General features: G+C 53.2%; 9 protein-coding genes across 9 annotated transcripts; 4 read left to right on the forward strand and 5 right to left on the reverse strand.

Moving 5' to 3' along the window:
• Positions 1–145: 145 nt before the first annotated feature.
• NCS54_01166100 (Hypothetical protein) lies at positions 146–4,533 on the forward strand (the record flags this gene model as incomplete). Its single annotated transcript, XM_053156928.1, has 6 exons — positions 146–666; positions 1,033–3,577; positions 3,710–4,194; positions 4,244–4,377; positions 4,424–4,438; positions 4,493–4,533. The coding sequence occupies 6 exons, from the start codon at positions 146–148 to the stop codon at positions 4,531–4,533; spliced, it is 3,741 nt and encodes a 1,246-aa protein (XP_053012903.1).
• Positions 4,534–5,166: 633 nt separating this feature from the next.
• On the reverse strand, positions 5,167–6,157 carry NCS54_01166200 (Hypothetical protein; the record flags this gene model as incomplete). Its single annotated transcript, XM_053156929.1, has 3 exons — positions 5,167–5,786; positions 5,836–5,907; positions 5,956–6,157. 3 exons carry the CDS (start codon positions 6,155–6,157, stop codon positions 5,167–5,169), a joined length of 894 nt encoding a protein of 297 aa, XP_053012904.1.
• Positions 6,158–7,024: 867 nt separating this feature from the next.
• NCS54_01166300 (Hypothetical protein) lies at positions 7,025–7,765 on the forward strand (the record flags this gene model as incomplete). The annotated part of the gene is made up of 3 exons (XM_053156930.1): positions 7,025–7,172; positions 7,226–7,602; positions 7,652–7,765. The coding sequence occupies 3 exons, from the start codon at positions 7,025–7,027 to the stop codon at positions 7,763–7,765; spliced, it is 639 nt and encodes a 212-aa protein (XP_053012905.1).
• A 432-nt stretch (positions 7,766–8,197) lies between these two features.
• On the reverse strand, positions 8,198–8,910 carry NCS54_01166400 (Hypothetical protein; the record flags this gene model as incomplete). The annotated part of the gene is made up of 2 exons (XM_053156931.1): positions 8,766–8,910; positions 8,198–8,709 (listed from the first exon to the last, which is right to left on the reverse strand). Exons 1-2 carry the CDS (start codon positions 8,857–8,859, stop codon positions 8,198–8,200), a joined length of 606 nt encoding a protein of 201 aa, XP_053012906.1. The 5' UTR covers positions 8,860–8,910.
• A 160-nt stretch (positions 8,911–9,070) lies between these two features.
• Positions 9,071–10,035, forward strand: NCS54_01166500 (Hypothetical protein; the record flags this gene model as incomplete). Its single annotated transcript, XM_053156932.1, has 2 exons — positions 9,071–9,375; positions 9,423–10,035. Exons 1-2 carry the CDS (start codon positions 9,107–9,109, stop codon positions 10,033–10,035), a joined length of 882 nt encoding a protein of 293 aa, XP_053012907.1. The 5' UTR covers positions 9,071–9,106.
• Positions 10,036–10,436: 401 nt separating this feature from the next.
• NCS54_01166600 (Hypothetical protein) lies at positions 10,437–13,043 on the reverse strand (the record flags this gene model as incomplete). The annotated part of the gene is made up of 1 exon (XM_053156933.1): positions 10,437–13,043. One exon carries the CDS (start codon positions 13,041–13,043, stop codon positions 10,437–10,439), a length of 2,607 nt encoding a protein of 868 aa, XP_053012908.1.
• A 776-nt stretch (positions 13,044–13,819) lies between these two features.
• On the reverse strand, positions 13,820–15,758 carry NCS54_01166700 (DUF1996 domain-containing protein; the record flags this gene model as incomplete). Its single annotated transcript, XM_053156934.1, has 4 exons — positions 13,820–14,688; positions 14,741–15,240; positions 15,331–15,490; positions 15,599–15,758. The coding sequence occupies 4 exons, from the start codon at positions 15,756–15,758 to the stop codon at positions 13,820–13,822; spliced, it is 1,689 nt and encodes a 562-aa protein (XP_053012909.1).
• Positions 15,759–19,981: 4,223 nt separating this feature from the next.
• On the forward strand, positions 19,982–22,722 carry NCS54_01166800 (UBA domain-containing protein; the record flags this gene model as incomplete). The annotated part of the gene is made up of 2 exons (XM_053156935.1): positions 19,982–22,573; positions 22,621–22,722. The coding sequence occupies 2 exons, from the start codon at positions 19,982–19,984 to the stop codon at positions 22,720–22,722; spliced, it is 2,694 nt and encodes an 897-aa protein (XP_053012910.1).
• Positions 22,723–22,916: 194 nt separating this feature from the next.
• NCS54_01166900 (Hypothetical protein) lies at positions 22,917–23,469 on the reverse strand (the record flags this gene model as incomplete). Its single annotated transcript, XM_053156936.1, has 2 exons — positions 22,917–23,170; positions 23,226–23,469. 2 exons carry the CDS (start codon positions 23,467–23,469, stop codon positions 22,917–22,919), a joined length of 498 nt encoding a protein of 165 aa, XP_053012911.1.
• Positions 23,470–24,128: the final 659 nt, after the last annotated feature.

Consider the following 24,128-nt stretch of genomic DNA (forward strand, 5'->3'; position numbering starts at 1 on the left):
TTTGTTAGCGCTGGACTCTATAATTAGCAAGCCCGTCAAGTCACAGAGTCCTTCATGCAGCTGAGAGCGGCGGGGCAGATGATGGCCAAATATTTCAGCCGTCCCCTACTCATCTTTCCTCATCTCTATCTCGTTGGCCGTCTTTATGGATGAAAGCGAGAAATCAGGAGGCACAGATCAGTTGCGCCAACTGCTTCTGTGCTTCCAATGCCAGCGAGTTCCCTTCGACTTGATCAGTCGAGCCTGCGAGCCAAAATCGTCATGGTCTGCCATTGGAGAGCTCGAACAGATACAGCCCCACGAAGGGGGAGTACCGCTATGGTTGCTTGACCTTCGGGAAGCACATCGATGGCCTTTCGGTCATGGCGATGATGCTGCTGCCCCGGGCCTTGATGGCCTGCGCCTTATCAACGACTGCGGTATCCGGTATTTCGAGATCCAAGCTTCACCAACCGACGGTCTTGAAGCAGACGATGACGAGCAGAGCCAAGAATATGCATCGCAATGCATCCACATTTTCAACCACGCATTCCCCTGCCGGAACACCGAAGTGCTCGGTGAAGAAGTTGCTGCTCGTTTGATGCCCCTAGCAAAATCATTTCTGTTACCTTTGCTCGCATCCGTATCTGAACGGGAAATCCGCCATTGGCTCCTGCCGAGTGAGAGGTAAGAAACGCACTTTAATTGATTCGAAATTCGACTCAGGAGCAGACACTAGGCGCGCTAGGTCAGCTGAACTACCTCGGTCTAAGGGCTTACTACTTATTCAAACTTAGAAGAGTCTTACTCTGTCTGAGATTTGCTTTGTCTGATTATAAGATTACTATAGGGGGAGCCTATACTAACTCCAATATCTCTTTGTTTAACTCCTAGGTTACTATTAAAGCAAGTGCTTGCTCCTAGCAACCTAGATCGAGTCCTAAGAGCTAGGGCAACGTGGCCAAGATAGTGTATTCACGATTTACTCTTCGCAATCCATTACTTGGCATCGGAGCCTTGGGGTCTATTTAATAGCAGCTAACAAGAAATCAGAAAAATCCTATTCGCAATTACTCTCTTTGACTGCTTGCTGCAGTTATTCGCCTTTTTAGGGCCTTATAGTCCTTTGCACCCGACAAGCTTCCCTCGGAAACTTCTCAACGCCATCAAGACACCGACCGCCCAAGGTCATGGAGCCGAACCTTGTCTCAAAGTTTTCCTTGAAATGATAGAGACTATTTCGATTTCCTCACTAGAATGCTTTGAAAGATCTGCCCTAATCGGCACTTGTGGTGGTCTTGATGAAAGGTCCAACGCGTGGGCCGGCCTCGCACTCGGGGTACTTATATCCAGCCAGAGGACGAAGAGACTACAGCCACAGGCCCTTTCAGATGCAATTGTGAAGGCCGCTACATCCTGGAATCCAAAGTCAACAACAAGTCCATCCCCCATAGAGTACCTCGTTGCCATCGAGCTACTCCCATATGCTCGGCTCCGAATCATTTCACTTCCAGAGCCCCTCACAGTGAGTATGGAGCTCAACCTTCTCCGGGGGTTGCTTCTTTCTAGAATGCAATACCACGATGAAGCTGCGACAGTCTTGCACGGTACTTTCCCAGCCGCAATTTCTCACTGGGGCTTGACATCTTTCCAAGTTGGGATTATCGCTGCCGAGAGCGCCAACTGCTACAATATTCTACGAAAGGAGGATGTTGCCAACACAATAGCGACCCGATGCCTTGCTACAAGGAACACACGCGAGCTCGCCAGTCGGCAAGATTGGTTCTATTTGAGTCTCTATCTCGCAGATTCCCTCATCGGAAGCGGAAGATACGCAGAGGCTGAATCGGCTCTGGAACACCTCATTAGCCAGCCTCCGATCACTCCTACGATCCATATGATGGGTTGTTTGCGTCTCTCCAAGATTCGCCGAAGAGTCCCAGTGGAGAATGGAACAGCCGAGTCCCATCACTCTTTACATGAAGCACTTGGCCTATTTAGCCAAGTCCCCAACGCTCTTCGAGAAGAGTATTTGGAGGAAACGGCCTGCACTCTCGAGGCGACAATGGCCACAACACAGGGGAGTCTTGAGGCACAAGAAGCACTGATGAATGGTGTCAACGACCTTTTAGACCAGACAAGTCCAGCAGAAAGCCCGGCCCAGAAACGATATGCCCAAGCACAACTTGACTTCAAGCACAGCACCCTTCGACAAGAGAACGACACCATTGTTCCAGGACACGGGTTCTGTCGGGCCAGGCCAGCTAGTACCGAGGCTACTAGTCAGACGCGCTCAGGCTCTTCGTCCATTACTGATGACATGACAACACCTACCACGACTCCAAACGTCTTCTCCGTCCCGTATGAGAGGGATAAGAATTACATCGTGGTGCAAGAGCTCGAAAGTCTCTTACAAGTTGCTTCACCTAGGGGCGGGATAGGTGTTTCCTCTATATATGGGGATGTTGGGGTTGGCAAGACCGCTTTGGCTACCGAAGCAGTCTACCGAACTCGGTTCATGTTCAGAGCAGTTATCTGGATCAGGGACGCTCCATTGGATGAAATCTTCAATTACCTTTCTAGCGTTGCTACACAACTTGGATTGAGGAACGCCGAGCAAATGTACAAATGGTTCGCAACGCCCGGAGAGTTCGGCTTCCCAGGACGGTGGTTGATGGTATTCGACGGTATCGAAAGTGAAGAGGTCGTTCGTCAGCTTTGGCCAACCGGAGGCCAAACTGGCGCTGTGCTTTCCGTCTCCCGGAGGAAGCCTTCATACCTCAATGACTTAGCCAGCGACACGCCTCGATACACCAAGCTGGGGCCATTGAATCCAACAAACGCAATGATACTGGCATGGGGTTTCTTGAACCACTCTGCCAAAGCGACATTCGCGGTAAATCTATTCAAGCCAGACGCATCCACTCCACGGTACCTGCTCAAGCGCGAGTATTCGTTGGCAGAATTGCTTGAGGGTCACCCCGCCGCCATTGAACAAGCGGCTTCACTTATCTTAGGGCGCGACATGGGCATAGGGGACTTCATTGCTGGATATAAGAAGGCACAAGCTTCTATCTCAAATCTGCTAATGGGTATATTTCCACACCCAAACCATGACATTCATCTTATCACAATCTGGCTGCTGAATCCTGGGGATGGTGGGCCCTTGATGAACGTTCTCTCTCTTCTTGACGCCTCAGCGGTCCCTGAAAGTTTTCTATGGCCCAATGCATCCTTCACCAGGCCGGATGGATATCCTCAAAGCATCTCGGAGTTCGAAGAGGTGAGAAACGAGCTACTTGGATCGTCCCTGATCTGCAGGGAAAGAACACAGCAAAGCCTCTGGACTCATCCAGCTGTGCAAAACCTCTTCAGGGAGCGTATGGATCGGCTGAGCTTTGATCGAGCATACTATAGGGCCCTCCTCTTGCTTGTCCACGCGTGGCCGTGCGAGTATGAGAATCAACTCTTCATTAACGACATCTTGCCTCACGCCGAGTGTTCCAGGCTATGGCCCCACGTTAGCATTCTCATTCGGGGGCCGTATTGGCCTTCTCCATACGCTCTTTCGGCTCATGAGGCTACCCAGATACTGAAGGTACTTTTAGACATATCATGGTGCGTACCCGACTCCCCCGTGTTTACCTCCATTCCCATATAGCCTGTAGGACCAGGGCTGCTGACACTGGCTCATGCAAGGTGTGGTATCATATGCTTCATGCATCATCAGTGTCTAAATCTCGTCGAAGACATTCTCGAGGTTCAAGCCACCGAACTCCGATACCCTAGATTACCCCGCGAAACGGCCAGACAGATGTGTCTACTCAGTTATTACAAAGGAGTGCTCATGTACAGGGCGAACAGACATGACCAAGCCGGGCTTTACTTCCGGCGCTCCTTCGCCCAAGTAATCAATTATCTTGGGCCCGGGTCAGAAGACTACTGGTCCCTTCAAGCCGCGGCCCACCACGGAGTCGGAGATGTCAAACGGAGAACAGGTGACTTTCCGGGGTCCATAGACTCCTACGACATGAGCATCAAGGCCCTCGAGCACCTAAAAGAAAGCCCAGAGCAGGAACTGTCAATTGTGAGGGTTCATTTGGGGTTATCTCTGCTCATGAATGGGCAACCTGAAGTCGCAGAGAGTGTGCTTGAACAAACCCGTCTGACGACATCCGCGGCAAGCATAGCAAACGAGATTCCGAGTATTTTCGGGTATGGATGCTGCTCCAGGCGAGAAATATTCTAAAGCTAACAGATGCAGAAACGGCGCTCTGTTTCATGGGCTTGCCATTGCCAAGTTAGCCCAGGGCAAGGCAGAGGAAAGCCTCCAATTTGCATTTGAATGCCTAGAGCAGATACCATCCTTGTATACCTCGGATCAAAAACTCCTCGCCTGTACTTTTCATATCGTCATATCTGGCAGCTATGCACGCTTATCCAGGGTTGACCTTGCCCAGTAAGTAAGGCTCAAAGCTGAGACCCCGAAAATACTGACAGCTGTGATTCCTAGACAACATTTGGATCTGGCAGGTGCCATTCGCCTTGTCTTAAAACATCTCTCTGACGATGAAATATGCCTCAAGGCTCTTCAGGAACAAAAACGTTTGTACAGTCTGATGAGCCAAGGGATTTGGGAAGGCTTGGACATAGCTTTAGACTTGCAGGAATTTTTTGATGGGTCTTTTCTTAATCTGCGTTTTTTTGCTGCATGCGTCCTATTTGACTTGGCCTGAAGATATATCGATATGGTTGTTGCTCCAGATCCGTATTTCGAGGGACATTCTACTGTACCATTCAAGCTAATTCGGGCCTGAAGTTATATGATCATTCAGAAATTAGTGCGGCAGTTAATCGTTGCTCAGGTGCTCTATTCATCAACTACATCGTCAGTAGGCATGTCAACTCCTTCTCGCTTTGGGTTCTTGACTAGTAGAATCGCAATGTTCCCACTCAGTTCTTGGCGCAAGGTATCATAAGGAACGGGCTAGAAGCACAGAGTATCCTAACATATTGTCCATTGATTCGTATCCGCATAACTCATTACAGACATCACTTCGACTTCGAATTCGACTTCAACCCCTTCCCAACTTCCCAACCCTCATCTGGGACAGGTTGTTTGTAGCATTGGGTTTTGGTGTTTCTTATGTGTATGACGAGTACGTCTTTGAAAAAGTAGAATAGAATCTAGGACAGGTTATCCATCCTCACATGTCCAGTCGACTGCGAGGTCTTAGGGGGCTGGTCCTCCCAGTTGACACCTCTTGCAGACTGCTGCTGCCTCAGCGCAGCCTGGTGTCTGGACTTGCGCCTGTAGAGGAAGAAAGCGGCGGCACCGGTGAGGGCAACACCAGCGACAGCGCCAATGACGATACCGGCGATGGCACCACCCGACAGACCAGAGCTACCACTCTTCTTATCAGAAGATCCACTCTGAGACCCAGAGGACTCATTGTTGTCATCGTCGTCGTCATCATTGTCGTTGTCGTCTTCATCATCATCATCGTCATGGTGAGGATCACCATCCTTATCCTTGTCGTAATCCTCCTCAGGCTTGGTAGCATTAAAGCACGGGATATACTCATCAAAGTCCAAAAGCTCAACAAAGGTAATGTCTGCGCAAGCGTAAAAGGTCTGGTTGTGTGGCGTGTCGAAGCTGGCAATGTACTTGATCTGCAGGGTCGCGTTGTCGCCGGCGCTGACGGAGCTGGGGGGATCGGGCACCGACATGCAGGTGTGTCCCGGGTCGATCGACTTGAACTCTTCGGGGTCGATGAGTGTGGTAAAGTCTGCGTTGGACTTGGGGTCTTGAAGTTGTTAGAGGAATGATCTGGTGTCGGTGGTGAAGGTGCGTACTTTGTTCGAACGAAATACTCAGTTCCATGCTGAATGACTCGTTCTGTCCCACGAGCGCAACCTTTCCCTTCTCTAAATTATGTCAGTAATTGAACCATAAAACCTTCAACAGTAACATACGCATAGGAAACTCGCTCCTGTTCCCCGGGTTGGCCACCGAGCCGCAGGGCGCCGTGTTGTCCATGGCGGCAGACCACACTCTATCAGCCGGCCACATAAAAGCGGCAGGGCCCATCTCGTCGGTATCTCCCATGTCAATAGCAGCATAGGCCGAAGCGGCCATAAAGGCCGGGCCTCTAAACACTGTCTTGAAAGACACCATATTGAGTGCAAGCGGATCGAGGATGGAGAGGGTAGGGCGCCAACACTCGCGATGGTGGCACCCGAGCAGTCCGGCCTTAATATACCAACCCCATCACTATCTGCCAAGTCCCATGTGGCACTCTGTCTGCTTCGGTACTGTCACAATTCGACACTCGCATATCCCACTCATGCAGAGTCACCGACCCGACTCTCGAACCGGCCATCCCGCAGGTTACCCCTCCCGCCGAGCCCGCTATCAAGAGCGTGGACAATTGGAATGGCTGGATTTGTCTGCTGGTGCAAATTTTTTAGCGCATCGGCTGTACTCTAAAGGAACTATTGTTGCAGCCTCTACGCAGAGGACATGGGCCTTGTGTGGATTGAGTTATTATCAGATGATCAGATAAGATTCCCACCAGTATCTAATCAGATCAGCCACCTCCCTTCCATTGGCCAATCCCCTCCTCCATCACCACCTTTTCATCCACCAGCCAAGGATCCAAGGACTCTGGGCATGCATAAGTTCAGAGCCGTGACAGCTGGGATACGAGGCCGAAAAGAGCAGCCGTTGCTGATAACATGAGTCAAGCTCGCCAGGACTGGCAGAGTAGGCGGGGCTGGGACTTGCCATGATATGCAGTGCGCTGTAATCATGGGGAGATGGAGGATCCAGTCCCTGGTTCGTGTAGCTCGGTTTGAACAAAGTTTCTGGATTCCGATAGGCTCATGTCTGTTTGCGAGGCCTTTTAACCGTCTTGAGCTTTCTCGCATGACAAGGTGGAGGCTATAAGTAAGCTGCTCTCGCCGGTCACCAACATCTTCATGTGAAGCATCCTCCTCAATTGACTCTATTCGACGTCTTCAACACTCTCACACCATATTCAAGATGCAATTGACTTACACAGCCGTCATCCTTGGCTCCGTGGCCTCTCTGGCCTCAGCTACTGTCAAGCGCGAGCTCCCATTCCCAGACTCTGTCCCTCTCCACAAGCGCCAGCCTTCTGGTCCCGAGTACCAATGCCACGCAAACTGCGGTATGTTCAAGTCGCTTCGGTGCTGGTTTAAACCGGCTCACATTCTTTCCCAGGTTACACCATTTTGAACGCCGACGAGGAGGGCTACTGCGACAGCGACGAGTGGAAGAAGCTCCTCGCCGACTGCCTCAAGTGCGCCAACCAGTATGACATGTGGGGAGACTATGGCAACGGCGTCACTGGTGCTGCCAAGGCTTGTGGTATTGATGCTGTGCCTGAGGGTGCTTCCAGTGGCTCTGCCACAGGTACTTCTGCTGTCGCCGCTATGACCGTTGTCACATCCGTGACCAGCGCAGCAGCGACTTCTGCTGAGTCTTCCGCCGAGGAAACTACGGCTGCTGCTGAGACCACTTCTGCTGCCGTCGCTTCATCAACTGCTGCTGAGACTGCTGCCACCACTGCCGAGAGCTCTGCTGATGCTGCCAACACGGTAAGAGCTTGTCCCTTGACAAGACCTTGACAGAAACTGACTGTATTAGACTCCCGGTGCTGCTCCCACGACTACCGAGAACGACAACTCTGCTTCCAACTTTGCGCTCTCCGGTGTTCTGGCTATCGGTGCCGCTCTTGTCGCTGCGGCCGGCCTTCTGTAAACAAACAGAAACGCAATAACGACCATATTACAAGCCAGACCAGCCCAGATAAGATGAATATAGTAATGATATATGCCAAATTCGATGCCCAGCGCTGTATTGAAACGACTCGGTCCCGTGAGATGTATAGGGCTATCCCATTGCGCCCTGTTGCGAGCTTGGTGAGTTTCATCTGAATGGCTTCCATCCCAAATCTTGCAATACAGGCGTCCGCCACATCAATCTTGAACTGATATCCGCGTCCAACGATTTGCCAAACTAGATCAAGATGCGATGAAAGATCATAGATGTATGCCATCATGAAACATGTGACAAATGGTTATTGAGATAGCACGACGCTTCTGGTACGCTATATAAATCTCTTGTAAGCAAAAAATCACCAAAGATACGCCCGTTCATAAATCTTCGTCAATGCCCGTAGGCATGTGTCGTCTACTTCAAAGCCATGCCCCCAAACGCCCGGTCCAACTCGGCACCCTGGTCATCAGCAGGAGGCTGCCCAATTGGCCCTTGAGGTTGCTGAGGCTCAGGCAAGCTCTGCTGCTGTTGAACCGGTGTGCTCCTCTCTGGCTCGAGGATGTGCGTCTCACTATCCAGCCAGCCGGGCGCGACTCTCCGCTTCTCGGCGAGCTCGCGCGCCTGGATCCTCTCGTTGAACTCCCTCAACTCCCTCTCAGCTTCCTCTTGCATCTTGGACACGTGCGCTTGGAGTGCGCGACAGGATGCGATAATGTCTTCGGGATGCGCGGCGTGGCCGGAGCCTGATACGACGTACTTGGGCCTCGGTTGGTCTGAGGGGTTGTCGGATGCAGCCTCGATACCCAATGATGATGGAGGAATATTCGAGGGCATGGTCTTGTAATTGTATGATAGTGTCGTCGCCGTCGGGAGTGATACAAAGGGAGAAACTGTTAGAGGAACCTGCTCCAGCAGGGGATGAGAGCCTGGTGCCGCGTTAGCCAGTCCATGATGCGTGCGTCGAGGCAGCGACTCGACCTACGATTGTTGTTGTGCATGATCTTGCGTATCCGAGGCCTTGTCCTCGAGTGTCCTTCAGAAATTCCTTGTAAATCCTGGTCGGAAATGAGAATCATTTGATGGTTCCACAAGTTCAGTCGCACACCATTTAAATCGAGGACGATAATCGCGATGAATGTTGAGGTTTAAGTAAGAGTGATCGGCGCGTGCCGAGGCTCGTCACCGACTGACGCAACGCGATAAGCTAATCGTTATCGATAGTACCTGATAAGCCGATAAAGCTCCAGCCCCTCGTCGCTATGGACATTTTTGCCTAGAGCCCCTCCAAGCCAACCCAAGCTCATCTACACAAGGACATTCAAGATGACAATCACAACAATCCGCGCAAAGCCGTCTCTCAGCGACTACACGCCCCTGGAGGAGTACCAGTCGCAAACTCCCCAGAGCTTCGTGGGCGGAAAGCCAATTCTGCACTACCATGTCGAGGGCGCAAAGGCCCAGATCCCCAAGGCGGATAGCGGCAGTCTCGCTCTATTCCCTGCCGACTCGAACCAGAAGCCCGAGAACGACGGCGTTAATGGCGACGCCGAGAAGTTTGTTGAGCAGACGGTTGATGTCTTTGTCAGCTCAGAGTGAGCCTTTCGCACTTTCATCTCAGTTCCCATCTAACTTCGCCTAGGAACGTCACCCTCTTCAGCCTCAAGGCAGAAGTTGGCATCACGATCCCTTACCCCTCGATAGGCATCCACGGCACTCAGATGGTCGCTGATGTTGCAAGTGGTGAGCGCCAAGAAGCTGTGTGGATGCAGATCGAGCTCTCCGATGGCGGCGCCGACGACGACGAGTTCGACACTCTTTCTCTGACCGTCATCCCTCCCAAGGCGGAATCCGGCCCCAGCTCTACCCAGCAGATGTACTCGGCCATGTCAAACTGCTCCGATCTGCACCCTGACCCTGACAATGGAGAGGATTCTGAGGAGGATGACGACCGCATTGTCTTTGAGAGTGCGGTCGAGCACGAGGCTGTTGAGGGCTTCACGGGCGTTCTGCGGGGAGCTGCGGATGGCGGTCTCCCTCCTCCTATGCCTGGAAGTGGTGGATGGATCACGGCGGATAATGTCCACGAGTACTTTGACAAGGACGGAAACTGGCTCGGAGAGGGCGGCGAAGCCGAGGAGGAGCTTGGTGAAGGAGCAGGCAGAGTTCGAGTTCGAGACGAAGTCGAGGGAGATGCCGCAGCCGAGAGCCGTCCAGGCGACGACTCTGAGAACAAGCGACCACGGGTAGAATAATTACTTGGCCAGGGTAAGAAAGGGAGCTTGGGCGTTAGGGGCAAAGAAAAAACATATTTACGAGTCAACGCGTGAGGAGTTCAGTAAGCCTATTATATGGTCCGAGGGACATAGAATTATTATAACTACTGTATTTTCTATTAAGATTACGTCCGAAGGGTATATATCCATCGAGCTGCTAAAACCAACACTACCTACAGATCAACAACATAAACCAGTACCCCTACAATCCGATACAAAGAATCCTTCCAACGTGGGTTTGACACAACAACAAAACAAACAGGCCCGAAACCTAAATCTGCCTAGATACATAAAGTGGCAGGACATTACGGGTCGTTGTCATTCCTCTCGACAAAGGAAAATCGTTGACAAAAGAAAGGGGGGGAAGACATCTTGGCCTCTTACATCCTTAGGCATCGTCCCTTGTTCTCGGGCGAAGCCTTGAGAAACCCATCCTTGTCGTACAATCCTAAACTCTCGACGCTCTGTCTCTGCGCCTCCTTCTTGCTCAGGGCCCCGACCTTAGTCTTGCCTGTCGCCCTCGTCGTAAGGATCGAGTCACGCGTGTCACGGCCTAGATTCCCGCTGCGACGCGTCTCACGTAGGCCAGTGGCTACATCCAGCCTGGGCACCTTGAGTTCTGGGCCCTGGTTCTCCTTGCCCGCATCTGCTTCATCCTCGCGGATCTCAACTCCCAAGTTACTGCGACTGCTCTTGCTTGGTGGGATTGGTCGGGTAGGTGCTGCCGCTGAAACTGCTCCAGATAGGCTCTTCCTAGGGCTTCCGAGGTTCAGATAGTTTTGGCGACCAGATGTGCTCACGCGGGGGTTGGAGGTGAGTCGACCGCGTGAGAAGGTGCTGTTCAAGGGATTGGGCAATGTTGGCGAGTCGGGCTCATTGTATGATGACGCCATCGATGTGGCGCTGTATGAGCTAACCATGCTGTTCATCCGTCTCAACTCGACAATGGAGTTTCCAAGTGAGCCCATGCTCATCATCGCCGGTGGTGGTCCACTCGGAGGATCTCTCAGAGATCGGGACAAGGAGCGACGGAGAGGTGATCCTGTGGAAACAGCACCAGGATCGTCAACCATCGACTCGCCCTCGTGAACGGAGCTCTCAGGAGGAGTCATGGACATTTGATGCAGGTGCTGTGAAAAGTCTCGTCTGGGTCGTGGACATAGCGGTGTCGGCATGACGATCTGCTCAACTTGGGCGACGTGCCTTGGCGGATCAGGCAGAGCTCTTCGCGGTGCTGCCGTTCCCATCAAGAGAGCCATCATGTCTTGTTCATCGAAAGGCGACGAGGCCGTGGTCAATGGGCTCGTGGGGGCACCAACCACAAGAGTGTTTCTATCCTGTTGCTGTGGCCAAATTGGTCGCCCAGGAACATCAAGCCTAGGACTCTCGCTCCTCCGATCGTCGAGATGCAGAGAGCTATCCTCATCAGTTGCAGTCGTCACAGACGGTGTGACCATGCTCGTCATTGAGCCAGTGACAGGATACGCCAGAGCAAAGCCGTGTCGATCTCGACTTCCAAAACTGATGTCGCGGTGCAAATACTCCTGTGGCGGCTGCAGCACAATAGATAGAGGTGGTCCCCCAACGGCCTGGGTGCTCACTGAATTCGAATTCAGCTGACCCTGTGTGTTGAAGACTGTCTGTCCAGCTGGGATGGAAATGCTCAGCGTCCTCGTCCGGCTCCTCAAAGACCTTGGCCCAAACAGCGAAGATCTACTCTCCGAGGTCAGGCCTCCCTGTTTCTTCTTCTCCACAAACGGGTCAGGCTGCTCCTTGTCCTCTGGCTCGTTGGCGCTGTACAGTGTCGAGAGGGAACTGGAAGCCTCGCTGTCCTGCGACTCCCTCCTCTTAGGACTATCCTTCTCGACGGTCTTCTTCTTGGGGGTGGGATCCTTCTGCGGACTATTGTCGTCGAGAGGTTGCCACTGACGTCCCCTCAAACGACTCGGGCTTGACAGTCCCCCGGGAAGTCCAAGCTCCTGAGTAGCTTCAGCGATCAAGCTGTTAGCAGCACTACCAATAGAGCTAATGGATACAGTCCGACTATGCCCAGGTCTCGGCATTCCGTGGATGGTAGATCTCTTGCTGGGGCTCTGAGCCACACGATTGATGCGCACAGTTCCAGTCGTATTAGTCGAGTCCAGCGAAGATGTCGTTCTATGGCTATGAGGCGTCTTAAGGGGAGAGCTCCTATGAGGCGTGCCCTTCAACGACGAGATCTTCTGAGAGCGTTTTGAAGGTGAGACGTGAGGAGTCTTTGTTGGTGACTGGCTGTTTCCATCTCGAAGTCGCTGTTCCGTGCATCGAAGAATATCCCGAAGGTCCAAGTCCGTTACCGAAGCCCTGACATGAGCCAGAGGGGGGATTCTCACAGGGCTGGTCTGTAGCTCCTGTGCTGGGGTTGGTAGCTCAGGGGCCGTCTTGCTCGGCTTGAGAGTCTCGAAGCTCTGTTGATCCCTCAAGTGAGTCGTCGGCTGGTCTCCCGGTAGCTCGCTAGGTTGTCCCTTTTCCAAGTCATCCTCCAGCATCAGACTCGGCAGCGTGGGAGCTCTTCCCAGCCAGCTATCCCTGCTGAACAGACTATCACGACGACTCCTGCTAACCTTGGGCCCATGGAACTTGTCCTCCTCAACCCAGCTACTCGACCGTCCCCTCTTCCCATTACCGCCAAAAAATGTAAAGCTATTATGCGATGGAAGAGGGGGCAGCACAGGAGGGAGCGACAAAGAGAGCCGGCTGCACGACTTTGACATGGAGTGGTTCTTCTTGACGAGCCGCTTCGTAAAGATGGATCGTCTATGGTCATCGCTGTTGTCCGAGACCTGGTATACCGTCGTAGATTCCGGTTCGGTTCGAGACCTGATGCGCCAGGTGAGGAGGAAGCCGATGGCTGCAAAGAGGAGGATGGCGCCGCCGACGGAAAAGGCGAGGATCCATCCAAGTCCAAGACCGCCCGCTTCTCTGCGGTAGAGTGAGGAGTGGTTCATGTTTATCACACCCACCGCAGCAACGATCGAAAAGAGTATCCTGCTGTCGATGGTGCTCTTGAGTCGATGAGTTGAACACTTCAGGAGTCAAGACCAGATGATGAAGAGGACAGCGTTAGAAAGGGCAAATGCCAGACAGGAGGAGAAACCTCTGTGGGAACTGGCTCATCCACATTCATCTTAATCTCGAATCCCAGTCAAAAACTGTGGTGAGGTTATTTCGACAGTCTCACTGCAATATCATGAGGAATGCGTTGCTAGGTGTCATCCATTCCAACCACCCCCAACCACAACCCCAGCGTCGAGACATCACAAGATGAGCAGCAAGAGCTCATATTGAAATAAGGGGACATGGCCTCGATGAAATCACTTTCCCCTCGCCGTTCATATCCATATCTATCAGGTCGTCGTAAATGGCGGTTTCAACATGACCTCACTCCATCATGTGCTTGGGAAATCTTGCCCCATCACGGCCATCACCAACATCACTAGGGAGACTTCTTTCACAGCGCCAGGCTGCCCTTTTTTTGATCATTCATCATTCCGGTATCTGTACTAGGTAGCTTCCCTTAAGTCCACATGTTCCCAAAGACCTGGGTAATCATTTTGTCCTATCAAGAAGTCCCTCGCACCTAAATACCCTTTCAACAATGCATGCTATCCGTGTACCCGGAACCAGCCCGGAGCAATGAAATGGTCTAAAAACCAGTCAAGTTTTCGACTTTTTTTTGGGTGCGCTTTTCCTTTTTTTTCCTTTACTGTCCTTTCTTAAATTGTTAGAAATGTCGACGTCCGTGGCTGTGGAGGTGAGCACCCCGACGTCTCCGTCTCGCTGCGGGCGCCGTAGGGGTGACAACAGCTGTTGATGTCACTGTGACCACGACCGTCTCGGCCTCCAGCTCGGTCACGTAGACAAGCTTCTCATCCCAGAGAATCTTGCTCACGAGATTGCCGTTGGTGATGTACTGGGTACTCCAGTAGCTCTTGGTGTCGGTCGTTGGCTCCAATTCGGGCGCAGGAGTGGTCGTGGGAACGGGAGGGGGTCCAGACGTAGGAACAGATTCAGGGGCCTGAGCGATCGAAGACTCGACAAATGCGGCTCCGACACTTCCATCGGCGCCTGGGATGCTTTGAGTGGTTTGAATGCTTTGAATGAGTGTTGTGTCCGAAGTAAAAGGAGATGAAAAAGAAGGCAGAATAGATGTCGCAACGATCGGTACATTTGTTGTTGTCTCCAAAGTAGGTGCAGGTGCAGGAGCCGAGGCCCCGTAGGCCGCCGCCTTCTCCTTGAACACCTGACCTGGGAGAGGTGATGCAGAGTTCTCCGGCCTGTCACCGGGATGGTAGGTCAAGGTGGGCACAGAAGCATCACCGGTAGGTCCTGGGTCCTTGCTAGCACCGCCGTCCGAGCCATCTCCATAAGAGACTTGGTTACCGCCGGGTAGCTGCTTCATAGGACCAAGAACGTCCTCCTTCTTCAAGCTGTCGGGGAGGTTCATCTTGCAAGAGGTTGCCTCACTTTCGCTAATAACGTCAAAGAGGGGGCAGGCACCAATCAGTCCAGTCTCAGAGGTGCAGGTTTCGATGGCCTGCTGGAGGAAGTCTTCATCCCAACCGGTGATGAAGTCCGCGTGGTAGCCATAGCCTGATCAGGGGTTAGCTTCTCCATTCTGCAAAGGCGTAAACATGAGACTCACCAGTCGTGTCTCCGTTGGCGAAGACAAATCGGCCAGGTCGGTCGGCGAAGGCATTGGTGTTCCAGATAACCTCATACATGAGGCTGGGCAGGCGAACGGGATAACCATCGGGGCAGGTTCCGGTCATGACCAAGTCAGGGAATGCAACGTGATCCTTGTGGTTGGCGCTGTCGAGCGCGTTGCCTCCCTTCCAGCAGGACGGAAACATGATCTCGAGACGGAGGCCATCCTTGCAGTTCGCATCAAGGTACTGTTTGTCGGGCATGTAGTGGCGGTAGAGAGTTCCCTCTGGCTCTCGTGCATAGTTCAAACAGTTGAAACCGAGGGCACGTTGAGCGAGGGTGTCCTGATCAGTCTCACCGAGAGCTTGCCACGTAGACTTCTCCGGGTCCGGCTTGCTTGGGTCACCCGCCGTGTAGGTTCTTCGTGTGTTTGTACCAGACAGCATTCTGAAGTCGGGAGGGAAGGCGGTCACATTGTCGCCATACAGGAGGTAGTAGCTACAAGTAATTAGCTCCTAGTTCAAAACAAGTCTGAATATAGCAGCGACTATTGAATCAGACAGGTGTAGGTTCTCGGGGGATACTAACGCCAGCATACCGCCCACCTGTGGGACAATCTCAAACTCTCCAGTCTCGCCATCTTGAAAGTACATGGCAGGGTGCCAGTAAGAAGACTTGTCTTGCGTGACTCGGCATGAAGTGCAGTCACCGTTGAGGAGTTCCTCAGTGTTGGAGGTATCAGAGAACCCTGCGCATCGTCAGCTCTTTTCTCTGAGAGCGCATCGTTCGCGGTTGCCGCGCAAAGCGCGCGCAACTTTCATTGCCAGAATGTCATCGTCGCGAATGAGTCGCTTACCTGAAGAACCATGAATAGAATGCGCATGCATAGAGATCTTGCCCGGGTCAATGATGGGGTCAAGTCGCGCGAGTCCCACACGACCGGGACACTCCATACGCCAGAAGGCATGGGCGCCACCGATGAGGCCCGCAGAAACGGCGACGAGTGATTTGAGCATGGCGATGACGAGTGCCTATTCGAGCTCGAGAGTTTGTTCGTTCTTGCCCTGAGAGGCAAGGGAATGAAGGAGTGGACGAAGCGACAGAGCAGTCTAAAAGAGCGTTGATGTTAGGGATGGGGTTGAGGCGGAGACGAAAGAACGTGGTGAGGGGAAATGAACGAAAGGCGGAGAGGAGAGGTTCGAAAGGAAGGTGCCCGGCACTGGCGAGCAGAAAATAGAAACGGCAGGCGCGTTGCGGATATTTGAAGCATCAAACGGAAGGAAGGAAGGGAGGGGCTTAGACGGAGTGCCTGCCAGCTGGCAACGGCTGGCCACTGCACTGCGCATTAAGGGCCGGGCTGCCAACGCATAAGACCAGGAAAACCCTGTGCCAAGCACATAGTCCCGCAGAATAAGGTCGGAATCGTGCTTTTCATGTTGTTTTAATGGGATGGGTGAGGTTCAAGTTTGCGAGTTTCAGGTGAGGTCTAGGCGAGGTGTAAGTGAAAGTGGACTCACCGATGCCCGCCGTTGGGTTTCTCTGTGGGGGATTCTCAGCCAAGTTGACGTTGGCGGTCTCTAGATCCTCAACTTCCTTCTTTTGATCAAATATTGAATCAACAGAAGGAGAAAAAAGTTCAGAAAGGGAAATATTGGACCAAAGGGTGCAATGGCTGGGTATGCCTTTATTGCTGTCGATGGAGGCACTGCTCTTGAAGAGAGTCCCAGCCCCGCTGAGAATCTAAGACTCAAGATTCCAGAGCGTGGTCAAGACACGGCGTTGAAGTCACTGCCACGCCTTCGGATCGTGTCACAGGGTCGCGTAGAGTGGGCTGGTCGGCAGCTTATCGGCGTGATAAGTGTCGATGAGAAGAATGCTTTGTTCAATGGCGCCGCTTCCGGTTGTCAAGGCCGAATGTCTCTCCCGACGTCAATCCGTACAGTCGGTCGATGTGTCTCAGTATCAAACGTCTGACGCTTCGGGAAGTTTTTGACAGTGGTCAGATGAGTTGAAGATCTTGCTGGAGAAAGTTGAAGAGGAGAGTCTTGGTCTCGAAGGCCGTGGTGTATTGCCGCTCAGCACTGCAGAGCGTCCAGATAGACTTGGAAAGTCGTGAAAGCCAATATAAGCCTACCGCTTTTTGCAACGGCGACGCTAAACGTTTTGCACAACGGATCTGCAAGAGAGAAAAACGGTGAGTCCGCAGATGAGAAGGAGTCGTGATACGAAAGCAGTCCCTCGGGTTACGGCGTGCGGTGTTTGTTATGCAAAAGAGATTGGTTTCTGAGCGGCGGATATTGGAGTTGTCGACTAGAGTCTCACGGTACGAAACGTAAACCAGGATTTTGAGCGAAAGAAACGAATGTTCTCAACCGGGCAGGATTGCAAGGAATGTGGTTGAGGCGAAGGTAGCTAGGCACCAAAAGAGAGTGCAGGTGAGGTGCCTTTGAAGACAAAATGAATGAATGGATGAGTCCAGCTCGGGCTCCAAAGGAAGGAATAAAATGGTAGGATGACAACCTAGCCAACAGTGAAGGAATGGATGGATGGCAGAACGAAGAAGATGAGGGCGAACCGAAAGAACGGGAAACGGGAGGTGGGCACAACAAACCCGACGTCCATGGATCCCATCCCATGTCGCAGCCAGGTCCTGGGGGTGGCTTCTCTTGGCGATGAAGTAAGGCCCATTCTTGGGGGCATTCGCCGCGTCGCAGCCAAGATTGCATTGGTTCCAAGGGTCACCCTACAGGGGTGCTAAAGTGGTCGTGTGTCGGTCGACAAGCGTGATACCGCACCAAGCCCAGCATAGTCTGGCGATCTCGACCAATAGCTCGGGGCAATAGGAGGTCGAGAATACCCGTGCAACGGAGCTGAGGCACGCGATAGACGCAGGTACCAGGCACCTCTGGGCTGGCGAATGGAGATGGGCGAGCCGACCTGCCGAGATCTCCAGGTCCAAGACTAGTACTCTGGGGGCAGGGATCTCGGAGGTTGAGCTGCTACATTCTGTAGTATTGCAGGGGCGAGACTACTCGCAGACGGCGCCAAATGGCCTGGGCTTCCACCAGTTCTCCTGTCAATCACGGCGGTTGCGCGGCTCTCCAGATTGGAATCTGCGGGATCTTCAGAGTTTGTTGCGAGATGGATCTGACGTGACGATGTCGAGTTGGATATTGATTGGATTCCCTCCGCGTCTCTTGTGGTCGCGCAGACTCCACCACGTGCGCATGTGGCCCGTTTGCAGAAGGAGAATTGCGAAGCCCCCTAGCACAGCAGTGCAGGCGGTCCAGGCCAGTACAAAGGAGACGGTCCATATGTTCTTCTCGGTTAGATCGGTTTCTGTCTTCTCTATCAAGTCTAGCAAGGCCCTGGAGTGGGCTGAGCACCTCTGCTATGACGCTGTCAGGCTGTTTCTGGTTTATTGTTAGGCGGCGGGACTGCGGGTGGCTGGAGGCAGTCATTTGGCACCTGAGTCCAGCCAAGGGTCCAAGGGATGGATGGGAACAAGGGAGTCCAATGCCGAGTGGCAAACCATGAAACCTCCCTAGGTTTGGAGAAAGTGATGAACATGATCTTCAGGGCCCGGCTGTTCATCCTCTTCTGTCCGTTTCTTGTTGCGTTTGTTCCGCAAGAGTTTCAACTCTCCCCTTCCCAGACTTCGGCAGCTGGTAAAATCCCCAGGGGCTGGCATAATGACAAGCAGATGCCTGAAACGGGTTTCATATCGTGGGCGAGCCAATCACGAGTCGCCAGCCTCTCACTGCCAGCACTTCCCTGTCCATCAGTGGGCGTGGCGTTGGTGGCGCCTCGACTTCAGTCTGGAGAAGGGAGACCCATGTCGGTGCGTCTAAGTAAAGCCCAACACGAATATCTCTCATCCTTCAAAGCTTGGCTAGAGGAAGATCCCCGGTAGCGAAAATGACGGGTGCGCTATTATTGTGGATTGGGTTAAATCTTTCCAGCTGCCTTCTCTTCGCGTCCACCAGCTCATTGCACTGCAGGTCGATCAAGGGTCTTGATCGGTATGTATTGAGTGCTCGGGCTGCCCGATAGACATGCCGATGAGAAATCAATATATATCCTACATTGCAATTACATGTGCAGATACGTATTGAATTTCCTCGATCCCGCCGCAGAATGCCCATTCACCGTCAAGTCTTGGCACTCCAAGTCGTACCAGCGGAATAAGAACCACGTTTCTCAGTCGCACTGAACTTCACCTTTCGTATTCGTGCCACGACTAAGAGACTTGACAGCTTAAGGCCTTGGCAGAGGTCCTGTATCAAACTTGCTTTTAATGCGACTGCTGCTTGCTGATGGCATTGGTGATTTGTCGGTCAGCCAGCGCAGAAGCCAAGGCCAAAGTGTTGGCCAGAGTGTTGGGCCGCTTTTAGCCTGTCCTACGGCCAAGTTGCTGCACAATGTCAGGGACTAGTGTACGACAGCAAATTACAGACTGAATTCTAGGTTGGTTAGCCCAGCGATAAATGAGAAGGATTGCTGACGCGCAAACATTGGATAGAGTTGTTATAGATGCTGGCACTCGAGTTGGAGGCGGCGCCGTCTTAACCGTTACCGTGCTTTAGCGTTAGCAACGCAAGGGTTCCCTGAGATACTACCTCGCCGGCTCATCTCTTCCGATCCGATATCATATCGTCCACTCTAAAGAGGGTCTTTGCTGTGTAGTTGTCTGGGTTGGAGTTGGCCGAGCTTGCGTCGAGCGAAGATGTAGGGTAGTCACTTGGACGAAACTTGAGAGCACAGTTTCAACGAGCATTTCAGTGATGACTTCTCTCAAGCATCAATCTGAGGTCAATGTCTACTCAGAATTCTGGCAAAAGAGAGTAAAATACTAAGGCCTCCTTTAAAGGGCACTGTCACCTATCTGGTCCCCGAATACTTAACAGAGGATCAAGTTTGTTGTGTTTCTGAAGTAGAAGTCAATGAGATCGGCTCACTATTTTCAAGGCAAGACATATAAAGACATACACTCCAGGCATGGCAACCACCAACGGCCTCTCGCTCATGAAACAAGCATACCAGGCAATGCTCATCTCAATGATTGCTTGGGGAGATCATGTGATGCCCGAGCCACGAATCCAACACAGCCACAGAGGCCCCACATCCGGAAGCGGCCCCTGGGCCGGGGTCTCTCCCACCTCACGAGCACTATCGTTGCGACAACACGTTGACCTTTATCATGATTGATCATTTGCGATAACCTACGAACTTTGTCAAGATGGACGACCTCTCAGGCCTCGATTGGTCCTCCAAGCCGGCCGGCGGCCAGCCCAAGCCACCCGTCATGAACTCGGCCTTTGCAACGATGCGACCTACACCATCACCTTTGGGCTCAGGAACCAACACGCCTCTGTCAACACAGGGGTCTGGATCTGTTGCCCCTAAACCAGCGCCCCCGAAGCCATCGCAGGATAGCTTTAGCAATCTGATGCACTTTGGACCGGCCAAAACGAAACAGAACCTGAGTCTGGCGGAGCGACAGGCGCAACTCGAGGCTGAGAAGCGCCAGAAGGAAGCGGAGCGGAGGAAGCAGCAGGAGGCCCAGTTTGGCAATGGCCAGTTCTGGGATGCTCTTGGGAGCCGAGGCGCGTCGACGAGCCCTGCGCTGCAACCGCCGGCAGCAGCCCCCAAGCCGAAGAGCGACGATGATGATCTCTTTGCCGCCTTTAACAAGGATACCAAGGTCGATAACTCGAGCTACTATCCCCCTCCTCCCGAATCGCAGCGATCGACGCCCGCGAATGCTGCGCCGATGAACTTGAGCGACCCGAGCGCCTGGAAATCTGCGAGTGGAGCAACTGGGTCGAATGGAGGCGCTTTTGGTGTCGAAGATGACGATCCCTTTGGCTTGAACCAGATGAAGCCAGCCCCGGCTGCTGCGCCTGTGCCGCAAAATGACGACGATGACTTCTTGGGAGATCTGGGTCGTCCTGTTGAAGAGGTGCGGCGCGAGCAGGAGGCGAAGCGACCTCAGCCAGAACCTGGAAAGCCGATTGAAGACGACGACTCGAGCTCCTCAGAGGAGTCGGCTCCCCAGGCGCGAGAGCAGTTTCCCGAGCGACAGCCCCGAGTCAACAAGGACCCCTTTGACAGAGCGGTTGCGCAGTTGGTGGATTATGGATTCTCTGCCGAGGACTCTCGTCGCGCTCTAGTTGAAAGCGGCTCTGGATACAATGCTCAAGCTGCTGTGAACTGGCTCTTGGATGAGGCGCACCGCAAATCGAAGGAACAGGCACAAGGGAAAACCTCTTCTGGGAGCTCAAGTCGCGCCGGAAGCCAGGCTCCGAGGAGCAATGACCGGTCACCGGCCAGGGGAGATCAAGACTTGAGCAAGGCGGCTGCTTCGATGGGTAACAGCCTGTTCAAGACAGCCAACTCGCTCTGGAAGACTGGCCAAAAGAAGATGCAGCAGGCTGTTGCTGACTTCCAGCATGATGGCGATCCTAGCCAACCTAAGTGGATGCGGGAAGCTCAACAAGCCAGAGCTCAAGGACCAGGCAAGGCGAGGGCAGACGCTACGGACGAAGCGCTCATGCTTGAGAGTGGTGGTCGTCCGCCACCTCGTCGAACCGCCAGCCGTCCTGCTGAGCAGAGAGCCTCTCCTCAACCAACATCACGAGGACAGTCGCCTGCTCACTCTGCGGGCAGCCGCGCCAGCCCTGCTCCTCGATGGCAGCAGCAAGCTCAGCCTCCTGCGGCAGGGTTGGACTCCAGGTCTCGACTTAACCGCCTGGCAGCTGATGATGATAGCTTCTCAACCTATAGCAGCCCTAATAGGAGAAAGAAGGCTGCTTCACCGGCACCAGCATCAGCACCATCTCCCAAGCCTGCCGAGCCGGAATCAGACTTGCTCTTCAACTCCCAGGAAGTCAAGTCCTCTCTTCCTTCGAGACCAGCTCAGCCATCCCCTCGACCAACCCCAACTCCGCAAGCCAAGCGACCATCGCCTCCGGCTTCACGACCTTCGCCCCGACCTGCTCGAGAGATTCCTTCTATCAGCCCCGTTTCTCTGCAGACTTCGACACAGCACCGACTGCAGGGAACAGCTCACTTCAAGCGCGGTGACTACGCAGCTGCTCACTCATCATACTCTTCCTCACTGTCGGCCGTCCCCCCGACTCACCCACTTGCTATCCTTCTCCTTACCAACCGTGCCCTGACAGCTCTCAAAACCGGAGAGCCCAAGCAAGCTGTTGATGATGCTGATAGTGCGCTGAAGCTCATCGGACCTAGTCTTGGCCAAGGAGAGACGGTTGCAGTGAAGAATGAGAGTGGTGTAGATGAGAACCGAGATATGAAGGATCTTTATGGTAAGGCCTTGAGCAGGAAGGCTGAGGCTCTTGAACAAATGGAGAAGTGGAAGGATGCCGGCGCAGTCTGGCAGGTGTGCGTCGAGGGTGGTGTTGGCGGTACCAATGCTATCAAGGGTCGCCAGCGATGCCAGAATGCTCTTGCGCCCAAGCCCAAGCCAACACCTAAGCCTGCAGCCGCCAAGCCTCGACCTCGGCCGTCAGCGACTGCTAGCCTCGGGCCCCAGAAGAGCTCTGAGGCTGTAACTCGTCTGCGTGAAGCAAATGAAGCTGCGGCTCGAGAGGATGACGAGAAGTTTGTCCTCTCGGAGAAGGTGGATGCTAAGATCTCTACCTGGCGTGACGGAAAGCGAGACAACCTTCGGGCACTGATTGCTAGTCTCGACACTGTCCTGTGGGAGGGCAGCGGGTGGAAGAAGGTGGGCTTGCATGAGTTGGTCATGGCCAACAAGGTCAAGATCAATTATATGAAGGCAATTGCAAAGACACACCCCGACAAGGTAAGTTCGTTTACTCTATCTTGGGAATGTTATTCTGACGTATACAGCTTCCGCAAGACGCAAGCACCGAGGTGAGATTGATTGCCGGTCTGGTGTTTAGTACACTGAACGAGAGCTGGGACAAGTTCAAGGCGGACAATGGGCTGTGAGCGATTATGCATGAGACGAACATGAAGTAGCGGTGTTTGTAGAGCGTTGATCACGATAGAAGCATGCCTTAGGAGGGACGAGTATATGAATGTTGATTTAAGCGGCCATGCCGCTGCCGAACACCATGCTATGTATATGTATTTATGCCATTGCCCACGTAGAATTTGCGCCAATACTCCTGTTGATATCCCTCTTATAGTCCCAACATCCTCCTCACTCCTTCGCGGACCTTGTTTTCGTAGTCGCCGCGGCGCTCACGCCACATCTTGGCGGCCTCGACATTGGCGGGACTCTCATCGTTGGGTTCGGCCAACATGCTCATGACGGAGATGAGGATCTTCTCGACGGACTGGATGGGGGACCAGCGCTCGGAGGCGTGCTCGTAGTGGTTGGGGTCGTCACCGGGAGGATGGAGAATGGAGATGCAGACCAAGCCGCTGGGATACACTAAACAAATGTCAGAATCAAGACCAACTTGCGACCGCCCTTGACTTGTGCTTACCGTTTGGGTGCCACACGTCGGCGAGGAACTTCATAGATGGCGGGGCAAGCGGGTAGTCCTTGGGGAACTTGAGCTCTGCGGGAAAGACGCCGCCCTCGAACGGCGTGCCCTCGGGACCCTGGATCAGACACTCCCAGTGAAGGAGGTCATCCTCGGAGATGGGGCCGGCGGTGATGCCTTCGGGCGGGTTGTTGGTGAGCGCGCGATACTCTTGGAGAAGGCGGCGGTGGGCAGTGGACGTCATGATGCGGGGGTTACTTCCAGCGGAAGAGGTTGGGTTTTGCTGGCAAAAGTCGGAGGATAGTAGCGACCAAGAATCAGAGCGCGAGTTGTATAGTTATACTCGGACAATCTTGGGGTATGGACAAGAAGAGGATCGGACAACTTTAAGTTGAAGATGCGGCGTCGGAGGAGGTGGAGGGAAGCACCACGGCTAGTGGGGCACCCGGCATCCGGAGGATCCACCCGATACACTCCACTCCTTCACCAGCACATATCCGGCAAGTTGACACGAAGCATAAAAAAAGATGTGATTCTACATGAAGCGGTTAAGTGAAAAGGAAGGTAATTAGGCAGAAAAGGCAAAAAAAGACAAAAGAATTACTCCGATACGGGGAATTGAACCCCGGTCCCCGCGGCACGTTTCCGAGATGAAAACGCGGTATGATAACCACTACACTATATCGGACTTGGTTGAACGAATGGCTTGATAGTTGGGTACAAGTGCAGCGGTGTTTTCGGGGTCTGGGGAGGTTGGCTGGTATCGTCGGCGTCTGGGAGAGTACCGAACGGCTCATTTCTTGAGTTCTGCATTGCGTTTGCTGGGGGTGGTGCTCAAGGAGAGTATGACAAAGGAATCATCCCGTGGAAATGCGATGAGGATGGTGTGAATAGAAGACCGGT

This window comes from Fusarium falciforme, chromosome 9 (genome assembly GCF_026873545.1).
Source record: "Fusarium falciforme chromosome 9, complete sequence".
NCBI classification, from domain to species: Eukaryota; Fungi; Ascomycota; class Sordariomycetes; order Hypocreales; family Nectriaceae; genus Fusarium; species Fusarium falciforme.